This window comes from Meleagris gallopavo, chromosome 2 (assembly GCF_000146605.3).
Source record: "Meleagris gallopavo isolate NT-WF06-2002-E0010 breed Aviagen turkey brand Nicholas breeding stock chromosome 2, Turkey_5.1, whole genome shotgun sequence".
Lineage (NCBI taxonomy): Eukaryota > Metazoa > Chordata > Aves > Galliformes > Phasianidae > Meleagris > Meleagris gallopavo.
In genome coordinates this window covers 91105613-91117099 of record NC_015012.2, presented here as the reverse complement: position 1 = coordinate 91117099, position 11487 = coordinate 91105613, and the positions used below count along the sequence as shown (strand labels likewise).

General features: G+C 38.5%; 1 protein-coding gene across 1 annotated transcript in view; it reads left to right on the top strand.

The window, feature by feature from the left end:
* The first annotated feature begins 2224 nt into the window (after positions 1–2224).
* TMEM18 (transmembrane protein 18) overlaps positions 2225–11487 on the top strand; it is a 21547-nt gene continuing 12284 nt past the window's right edge. The window contains exons 1-2 of the mRNA XM_031552258.1: positions 2225–2293; positions 3734–3875. Of these exons, the coding sequence (XP_031408118.1) occupies positions 2225–2293; positions 3734–3875 (211 nt within the window). The remainder of the gene's footprint in view (positions 2294–3733; positions 3876–11487) is intronic.

The following is an 11487-nucleotide window of genomic DNA, read 5'->3' as shown; positions in this document are numbered from 1 at the left end:
CAGCGTTCTTCAGAATTACATACTTTCTTTCAACAGACAGGTCTCCCTTTTCCAATGGCTTTCCTTTATCTTTGGGTCTGAGCAGCATAAAAATAATTGAGCATCTTTTTCAAAGTACAATTTAAAATAAAAACCTCAAGCCCAGATTTCAAAGATTTTTTTCTGGATAAATAGTCAAGTATATTGTTTTGCAAGTTCCCTTCAGAGTCATCAGCTGCAGAAAAGGTAGGCATTCCCCTGATCCTTTACCTCATCTCCTTCCTCCACCCTCCTCAGAAAAAAAAGCATTCCTGCGGGTCGTAATGCAATGAACACAACACCCTTTCTGGTTGCCAAGACAATGTGTAAGAACATAAAAACAGTGGGGAGTCTTTTAGGGAAAAGTGATTTGCTACTTCTCACAAAGGTAGATCCATCAATATCACAGAAGAAAGACATCTGACATCTACAGACACAAAAGCCTAAGGAGAGCAGCCATGTCTTAGCTGAACTATCATGGAGAGAGTATATAACAAACTAGATTATCTGCTTTCTTTCCCCATGTCATTGGTACTTAACTGGTCTAAACTGGACAGGTGAGGCTCATACTGATTTCTGTGTACACATGTGAGTGCTTTGGGAAAGCATGTGTGCTAATACAGCAAGAATTGCTGTCCATTTGTTATATGTGTCCTGTCAAGTAAACATTCAATTCACTGTATAATAGAGTCCTTTTCCAACAGCCACTTCTTATCTCCCCAAGATGTAGATGGTCAACATCAAAGTTAGCAGTTCTAAAAAAAGAATCTCATATTTAATGTTAAATATGCTGTAGTTTATCTCAGCCACTTATGTGTTAAAGCTAAGAGTTTGCCTTGCTTAGAACACAAGCGCTGTGCTGGGAGGTTCCTGTTCTCAAGGCAGTGATTGCCCTTCTCCACCCTCTCTGCAAGGGCAATAAAAAGGTAATATAAGGAGAGGTTTTTACACGGTGAATTGTTGTAGGAAGGCATATCCAGCATTTACACTCTAGCAAACTAAGGGATGAGAATGTTCAGATCAAGGGAGTTTTTCTCTACTGAACACATCACTTGAAAAGCTGAGTATAGATAAACATTATGCCGAATGCTGCCACATACAAATTACAATCCAACTATACATCTTTCCTGAAAATAGAGTGGTTGAGAGAACCTCCTTCAGCATACATTTGGTTATTAAAGCTGGTCTGATTAGTTCCAGTAAGAATTAAGTTTTGCTCACATTTCTTTGAAGCACAATCTCTTTTTCCTTACTGCTAAAATAAGCTCCCATTAACTGCGTCTCCTTTTCCAATTTTGTAGCTCTTTTTTTGGCTAACAATTGTCTAAAGTGCTGCATGGCTCTCTTTTTCTGTTTCTCTGGACTGATGTGTTCCAGCACTGTACACTGTGCCAACCACTATCTTATGTTTGCCCAGTTTTTCCACCCTCCCAGTTTTTCTGCTGACAGCCACATAACAGACTCCTGCCTTGTTCTGTTCTTTCCCACACTCATTCTTCCTCTTTCTTCTTTTCTTTTACCTTTGAAATGTGGACTATGTGGATTAACGTCATTCTGCTTTTAAAAGAGACTAATCCCTCCCCACTACTCAATGCATTATTACACACAACAGCATTTGCAGGTGTTTTTTCTTATTTACTACCCATTCACCACTCCTCTGGAGCTCCTGTATAAACAGTGCATGAAGACAAATTTCCACCTAAACCCATAGGTGCAGTTCTTCATGTGGGAAATGGTAAAGTGTTGCTACTACAGCCTAGAATTTTATGGGGTTTAAAACAGACCAACACTCTGTAAATCCTTCCCACTACAGAAACATCAAAATTAAGCAGCTGAACAATTGTTGCATTTAAAAAAAAATGCTCAATGTAACTTTGTAGAAACCAATCAGCTTCAAAGCACATTAGTGATTCATAAATAACATGTAATTAACTGGCAGTCAGAGAACTATACATTCAGGTTCAGAATCAGCAATACAACAGATAAACCACAACTCTGAACACTTAACAAAATGCTAGTAAGCACCTACAATTTTTTAATGCTCCTCTAACCCAAAATTTGCAGGCCTCCTTATATGCAAACTCATACCAAATCATAGTATTGTAGTGGTTGGAAAGGACCTCAGGAGATCATCTAGTCCAACCCCCTGCTAAAGCACGCTCCCTACAGCAGGTTACACAGGAAAGCATCCAGGTGGGTTTTAGCTATGTCTAAAGAAGAAGCCTCCACCATCTTCATGGGAAGTCTGTTCCAGTGTTCCATCACCATACAGCAAGTAAGTTCTTACTCATGTTCTTATGGAGCATCCTATGTGGTGCCCATACAGTTATATGTACATATGGGCCCTCTCAGAGGAAAACTCTCCCGTAGGCAGATTCCCTGTTCTAGTGTCAGTTTCTATTAGAGATACATTTTCTTTAGCTTTGTGTATATCCACACCTTTCTCGGCAATCTGCAAAGCCACATGCTGATGAGGCAGCATCTCATGAGTTCACATCTGAGATATGGGTCTGCATGCATTGCCTTCTGTGCTGTCACTCCACTAACAGATGCTCATGGCATCAGGCCCACATGTTGTTCTGTTTCATTCATTCCAAGGTCACGCTTTTACACTTTTCTCAAAAGCTCCTTGGCAATTTCCAGGTTATTATTTAATTAGGATGGAGGTCATCTAAAGCAAACTTAGTCATTTCTGTTTCCTTCCTTAGCACTATCAAGTTCTAGGCAAATAAATCTGCAAAATTGCTTGGGGTGCTTTCTTCACTCACTTACATTCTTGTCTTATCAGCTGTTGCTAACTCAGGCCACATTATCAAAAAAATGTTGTGCAAATTCCCCTCATGTTATTATGAATAAAGGAGCAGAGATAGGTATCTTTTCCTGTCGTTGTCTGATGAAAGCAAATATTATTCCTGGCAAAGATTATGCAGTTTCAAAAGCCATAGAAGTAGCTTTCTTGTGAGATTTTATCCATTAATTATCCTTTGGAAAAGACTTCAGCAATTATGTATAAAGTGTCCACGTTTCCCTAAAATAGGGAAATTCTTGTTTCATTGTGGTACTCACCACAATACCAGGCCTAATATGGACTCTGACTGTTCGAAGGCCAGAACAGAACACAGAAAACAAACTAAACTGAAAAACAAAAATCATTGTGGATTTGCAAAGTGTTACATGGCAAGCTTTGTAGAAAAGGATCTGGTGATCATGGTGGACATTTGAGCAGCATTTGAGCCAGAGATGGGCCCTCATCACTGCAAAGGCTAATTATTCTTAGCTACATTAGGTAAAGTATCACCAGCAGGTCAGAAGAGATGATCTTTCCCCTATACTCAGCATTGGTGAGACCACACTGGAATATCGTGTCCAGTTCTGGGCATGCCAGTACAATACAGGACATACAGGTCAGAGTCCAACTGAAGCACTTACCCTCTGAGGACAGAGTGAGCTGGGATTGTTCAGTGTGCAGAAGAGGAGGCTCAGGAGGCATCTTATCAATGTCTATACACGCCTATATAAGCACTGGAATAGGCTCCCCAGGAAGGTGGTTGAGTCACCATCCCTGGATGTGTTTATAAACCATTTGGATGTGGTGGTCAGGGACATGATTTAGTGGAGGGTTGTTAGTTAGGGTAGTATGGTTAGGTTCTGGTTGGACTTGATGATCTTTAAGGTCTTTTCCAACCTGAGTGATTCTACTATTCTATCCCTGAAGGTGGGACACAAAGAGGATAGAGATAGGCTCTTTTCAGTGGTGCCCAATGCTGAGACAAGAGGCAATGGGCAGACAGACAAACTGGAACACAGATGGTTCCAGCACAGCCTTCCCGAAAAGGACCTGGGGGTACTGATGGATGGTAAGTGAATATGAGCCAGTAATGTGCCCTTGCAGCCCAGAAAGCCAACTGTATCCTGGGCTGCATCAAAAGCAGAGTGACCAGCAGGTTGAGGGAAACGATCCTGCCTTATGGAGTTGGACCAAGTAACCTTTTAGGGTCCCTTCCAACTCAAATGATTCTATGATTCATGTAAAAACTGGGAAGCAGTTCTGCACTGTGCAGACTCTGCAGGTGACAGAGAATTGGCACGGGTTGCCCAGAGGCTGTGGAGTCTCCGACTTTGGAGATCCACAAAATCCACCTAGACACAGCCCTGGGCAAGCTGTTCTGGGTGTCTCTGCTTGAGCAGGGGTTGGACCAAATGGACATGGATGGCTCTGCTAAACATCACCTATTCTGAGATTCTGTGATATTCCTGTCCTTCTCTCAATCTATAAGCTTTTTTTCCACTGTAATTTTTCCTTCTGTCTTTCTGAGGAGAGGGAGTAAGAGAGCAGCATGGCCCAGGTGCCCATCATTGTTCTTAGAATAGCACTTCACTAACAATCTTTTTACAGACTTTTTCAATTACAGGCAGAATTGTCACCTCTATCACTAATAAGTCTGCTAGTAGCACTTTAGATTCTCAGATTTTCCCATGCATTATGTGTGATGCGAGCAGTTTCTGCAGGCTGATAATGCAGCTGCTGCAGAAACTGTAGTCCAGCTAATGTAAAATATTTCTCCAAAAATTCTCTTCCAAAGGAATGCTCCATCATGTTGTGGCATAAGAAAAGTGCATGGTTAAATTGACAATACGGTCCTTTACTGTCTGTGTAAGGTTGTATTCCCTGGTTAGAAATGTAAGTAGGCACTACCACTCCAATAATTATTTTGTCCATATTTGAAAAAACAAGTCAAAAAGTCCTTCAACATTCTTCAGATCTAGGTCATAGGAAAGCCTATGAATATTAAGATATTTCAAACAGGAATGTCCCAGCATATCATGATAGTATATACATGTGCATACACATATACACACACACACATATATATGTGTACACACACAATTCTCTGTGTCCTGTAGCTGTTGAAGAAATTGGGTGGGAGTGTCTTGATGCCTATCTGAAGAGCAGGTAGGTGTTCAGGTTTGGGCAGCAGGGGCTGTTGGGCTTCCATGAGGAGGGGCTGGGCCTGCCCTGTGCTAGACAGCCAGTTCCATGGTCATCGTGTATGTATCTCAACCTATGAGCTTTATTATCTGATTTCTATGATTCTGTTATTTCCTCCTAGCCCCAATCAGTTAGAGAGGAAATGAGAGAGCAATTGAGTCGGTGTCCACAATCAGCTACAATCAGCTACTGCGCAACCACAGAAAAGTACAGTGCAGGGTTTTTTACACCAAGAGAAAAAAAAAAATCTTGTAACAGCATAGTATGTGGGTTGAAGCAACAGTCCCGGCTATGAGTTTCTTTTTTCCAGTCTTTCTACTTTTTGGTACTGAGCAGTATATGTAGGAATACCACTCATCCACTGGTGCTTCAGGCTTCCTTTTTTTCTTACCTGTCTATGGCTCACTCTCACTCTGACATCTACTACATCTTCTTTCAATTTGCCCTAAATGTGTCTTCCTTTTTTTTTTAATTGTACCTGAACTCCTCTAGCTTATACATTCCTGCCTATAGCTACCATTAATTCATGTCCTCAGTTCATGCAATAATAAACAGCACACTGTCCTGTATTTCATTTGATAAGCTATTACTTAAACTTCAACAGCACTTAAGTACCCCCTCAAAAATTTTCATAGAAAAAATCAAATTGCTTGATAATTTTTTGTGACTTCGTCTCATCCTCAGTGATGCAATCAGTGCAATCAGAGTGAAAATGAATTAAAAACAAAACAAGAAAAACTACTAAACGTTTGGAAAGCTGCATTGTGCTATCTTCCTATTCTGTGCTGTTCTTCTGCTGTTGTTTGTGTTTTTGTTTCTTGTTTTTAGCTTTCTGTTTTTAACTTAACAGTACAGAGCTTACTGTGCAGGCAAACTAGCAGAAACAGCAGAATTCAGAAGCAACCCTCTCATATTGTCAAGAAAAGAATATGTGAGTCTGTTCAAACTGAAATACTAAAGATTACAATGTCTCACTGGATGTTTGGATTGTATTGTTACACTGGATGTACACTACAAAATATACCCATGTACACATGGGTGACACTACAAAATATGCAGTAATTTGTAACTTCTCCTGAACATGACAGTAATATTGACTTTATCTTGATGGTGTCCAAAAACATTTGTTGGCTCCCACCCCTTCTCATACACTCTCATTCTTTTATGTTTACTCTGGACCCTGTCCTATGAAATAAAATTTGTGGATATCCAAACCTGTTGTAACAAAAATAGAAGTTAAACTTCCTTTATGCACAAGAAGATATTCTTCTAATATCAAGGGAAAAAAATACATGTAATTTAGTAATGCAGGAAAAGCAAAAGGAGTATTTCATGACTAGCAAGGGCAGACTCATGTGGATTGATCTAGTTTGCAACAGTTCCTTTAAAAAAAAAATAATCAAAAATTACATTTGATCATCAAGTAGAATGAAAGGATAAAAGCAGGTAGGAGGAATTCTCATTTAAAAAAATCAACATTATTTATAAGGAGCAAAATAATTATTGACATTTTTTTCTTCAAAAACAAGAGCTGACCAGCTCTTGTGCATATATTCCATAAAACTGGGCTTCCTTCAAGGCTTCCAAGACTCCTGCCCACTTCAGCATCTATAGTCAACTCTCTTAATAATAAAGCCTAAATTAAGAATTCTTATTTCCTGAACAACACTGCAGGAAAAAAATCATGTAATTACCACCTTTTTTCCTCAAACTTTTTTGTTAGGAGAGAATACCAAGTGCACAGATTTTCATGCACATATACACTTTTGAAAGAATCAATATACTAAGTCAATAGTTCCTATTTTCTGACTTGGCAATTTAAGTTCCCATTTCTAACATTTTCTTTTGACAGTTAAATAATGCTTACCCAAATGTTTTTTCAGTTTCATGTATCATACGTGCAGCAAATGAGATAAGAATAATTTAACTCCATTCATTTATAAACATTTTAATGACTACAGTTTCAGATTGAGTATGACATATTTAGGAAATATCATTGTTTCAGCTTTGCATTTGCCATAAATAATTATACTGTGAATCTAGTAATAACAACATACAAGTTACCACTGAGATTAGCTTACTGCTAATGCCATTATAACTGCATTTTATCTTTCCATTTTTCTCAATTTACTGTTCTTATCACTGCCAGATTCTTCATAATGTCTCAAGAAAATGTGAAAAACTGAAAATCCTATTGCTCTTTCATTATGTAATTGTTCCATGAATAGCACTCAGGTATGCTCCATTGTATTTCTCTCTCTCTCTCTTTTTTTTTTTAATCTCTTTCATAGAAGCTTTAATTAGAGCTCGTGAAGATGTCCACTTTGCTATATCTGTAACCAGGCACTTTCTTTATGTCTTCAGTCCTTGTAACTAATGAAGATCTTCACTGTTCATGACAGAGGACTCTTCAAACTGAGAGTTATTAACAGCAGTGTTTTCAGGGAGACTGACCCTGGAAATCAAACACTTTGTTCTGCAGTATTAAAAGCCAACGTTTAAATATAACAGGAAAAAAAGTAAAAAAGAAAAAAAAAACGGATTTGGTTTATATTATACATGTTTCAGATGTTTTCTTTTTTTAAATCATATTCTTTTCCTCCATGTCTCATGTAGATTCTCACTGGAATCCATCCATCATATTAATAACTTTGCACTTGAGTTTTAGTCCCTCTTTCCTTGATTGCATATTGCCTACATTTTGGCATATACTCAGACTGAACTTTACTGCATATCAATAAATTTCCCAAATACAGAAATAGGCATACAGAAAGGTCAGATTGCACTTCAGTACTAATCCTACTGACAATATATACATGAATGCAGCAAGATTGGTTTCATGCCGGATTTTCCATAACCTTCAAAGCTATCTTAGTAAGCCAGAGAAGCCCATGTCCCTTCAACACACTAAACCCTAATTCATATTTTCCACTGTGCACAGCATGGTAACCCATTCTCTACCAAAATCCTCATTCTCAGATCACTCTAAAGTAATCCTTGCAATTTTTTTAGGGCAGTTTCTCTCTCATGACTGTCTAGAGACTACAAGGAGCTCAGACTTTCATGAATGGAGGCTCAACAGCATCTGCTCATAGTAACCTGAATTCACTTTAGAGATGACTAGACCTGTTTTAGCCAAACACTTGTGCTCTTCTACTTACCTAGTAACACAACTAATCTTCTCCAAAAGAAATTTTAATGTTTCCTTCTTTGAGCAACTGAATTTTATGTCAGGATCTACAGTTCATCACATCATCACATGGAGATTATCCATTTCTGAGCAGCTGGCCAGGGCTCTGGAGTCAGCAATCACAGTTGCAACATGTAACATAGCAGAGTCCCCAAATCATCAGCATCTTTAAATAATTTTCTTGTTACCAGGGATCTCAAATTAGCTTTCTATGAGAGTCATAAATGTTGTTAGAAGGCAGCAACGACCAAGTACACACACAAAAAAAATTCCGCTTAATAAAAACACATCATGGGGCGCTACTGCTTAAACATAGTGTGTGCTCAGGTACTGTGTGTATGGTATGCATAGGAACATCAGAACCACTCTAGCTGCTGCCTGCTTGTCCATCAGTTTTCTTACAACCTAAAGCTGACTTCTCTTTCTTAACAGCAGCAAAACAGCTGTAGAACACAGTGTAAATTAACTGAGGCTTACGATGGTTTTCATTCACAGCATACTGGGAAGGCAGTATACTGTGCACCTGGCAGAATTACCAAAAGAGGTGTAGGGTTATAGCACTTAGGGGGAAAAAACAACAACAACAACAAAAAAAAAACAGTAACAGTGTTCAGCATTTCCACAGAGATTCCCAACATAATTCTACAAGTCTTGGTGGTAAAATTTTCTTCCTTTTTAATATACAAAGGGGATCCTACAGAAGTCTGCAAGGTCTTTGTATCCACAGATTATATTTAGCAGTAGGGACTAAAAGGCCAATTATTAACACCCCCAGGAAGCATAAGTAACTGATCCATAAACTTAAAAGGTATGCTGGCCCTTTTTTACTACCATGTGGATCTTTAGCACAAAACTTCCTTCATCTTAAAACCTGTTTGTTGAACACTGCTTGAAATGATACAGTGTTCCTGAAAAAAAAAAAAAAACAAACCAAAAAAGGAATGTACTGAAGGAAAACAAAGAGTGCCATCTACTGTTGTTAGTCAACAGAAGACTGTAGAACGTTCATTTAATTTCCTTACCTTCTACTATGAACTAAAGTATGTATGCATAGCCTCACAATTAGCTGTATTGCTCCATTTTTATTGCATATGTAATTTGCTGACAACACTCTTTAATCTTGTTTCTGGAATTCTCCAGGGAATTGGTTAATGGTACTCACTGAGCCTTCAGCAACTTTAGTTCAAATCTCAGTCAGCAAATTTCTTCCAGCTCTCAATCTGCAAAAGCAAAGAGCTGCAAGATTGCTGAGAGAATTCACTATGCAAGTATCACTAGGCAAATATAACTATCTGTTTTTCCTGTTCATATATGTTTCCCCAGGAATCTGCAACTGGAAACTGATGAGCACATTCGATTTTTTTTATCTGTTTAATGAAAGTACGTGAAAGAACTGCTTCTCTATCACAACCTTAGCTTGATAACAGCACTAAAAACCAACCAACAAACAAAAAACACAAGCACGTAAGTCCTAAAAATACACCTGATATCTGTAGAAACAAAGCAGTAGTTAGTGGTTAACAGATAGTAGAATGTAGTACTCTGATTTGCCCTGAATATGGTACACTTCAAATCAAGTAAGCCATCAGTTACACAGACAAGTATTCGATTCCCTTGATTTAAACAAAAACAAACTAAAATAAATATGGCTCTGAATGTCTCCGTAGAAGAAAGTTCCCAGAAATGTCTTTAACTACCAAGTATCCTTCATTAGGCCTTCTTCCTCAGCCCACCTTAAGGGATCTTTATTTTCTAGCCTACGGTTTCCAGTAAAGATCAACTTCTGAATCTTTACAAAATACAAACTTGTACTTTCTAAGCTTCAATGCCATATCAGCCTCGTTAATGCAAGTGTTTTTATAGTAACCTTCATACCTTCAATTCAGGAGAACCAAACCAAAACCAGCTACCTAAGGGTTACCACCTCAGTCTCCTCAGAGATTAATGCTCTGGTGAACTCAGCCAGGCATAGCACTAAAAGTTTAGCTAAGGAGTTGAATAACCTGAAAAAAGTCTGCCAAGGTCACATGGAAGCTAATCTCTGCAAAGTCCCATCTTACAGAATCAATGCTGCATCAAGCTAGGAAAAAACAAAAAAACAAAACAAAACAAACAAAAAAAACAACACTGAAAGCAACATATTTGAAAAACAGGAACAGAAAAACGGAGCCTCTGGTAAAGCCAGGCAAATCCATCCCTGTCACAGGAAGTCAAAGATTTTTGTCTGGGAGAATGAAAACAAGGCTACTGTATTCAACCTGCAGCACCTGAGGCCTGGAAGGGACCAGAGGGAGAAATTCAAAATCTTTGGATGGAACTCATGGAAAGTAACTCATCTACTGCTAGTGATGAAAGCCAGGTCTGCATTTTTCCCCTAGCAACAGCTAATGAGCATCCACTTGACCAAATGTGTTGAAATAGCTGCAGCAGTTTGGCTTAAAGGAAAGGGGGAAAGGAAGACAGACTAGATATTTTCATAGGATAATATATTTTGCTTGTTCTCACGACTATGAATAGGTTTCTCTCCCTACTCTAGAATTACCGTGTGTTACCCATACTCATGTAAATACAGCATCCAGTAATGCATTAGTCTATTCTGAAACAATACAGAGACAATGCTATCGAGCAACATAAAATTTAATTTCACTCCAGAGAAAACAGCATGAAAAGATGCTGCAATGAAGACTGAAAATATAAATATTACAGGTGTTCTTGCAGATACTGCAGGAGGTGGTGAGGTCAAGCACACAGATAAGTATTATCCTTGAATTGACAATACAGGCTCAGGAATAGATTTTCAGTGGCGCTCCAGTTGTTACTACATTTTGTCTCATTGTCCTTCCTCTGCTGCATTTTTCTCTTTCCCACTTTTCATTTTCCAGGATGCAATCAAAAGGCACTGCATGGGAGATTTAAAAACAAACAAACAAACAAACAAAAAAACCTTAAATTGATGCTACCTTACTTTCTGGCGATACTGGTTATGATACAAACAGGGAATGAAAGGACTGGACAATGGAAGTTAAAATGAGAGAAGTGAGCCAGAGGAGTGGATCTCCAGCTGTGAAATGCTTTTCCAGGACAGAGGAGTGGGATATGATTCCTGAGCAGATACATATTTCTTAGTGAAATCCTGTGTTTCAACAGAACAAAAGCTGATATTTGGCCACAGAAAGATCTAGTAAGGTATAGATATATACATAATCTCTGGCTTCAGACTCATGGTAGTCAACTTTTGCTTGCAAAACCAAAAATTATCTTTGAAATGCAGTCAGAGAAGGTTCCTAAA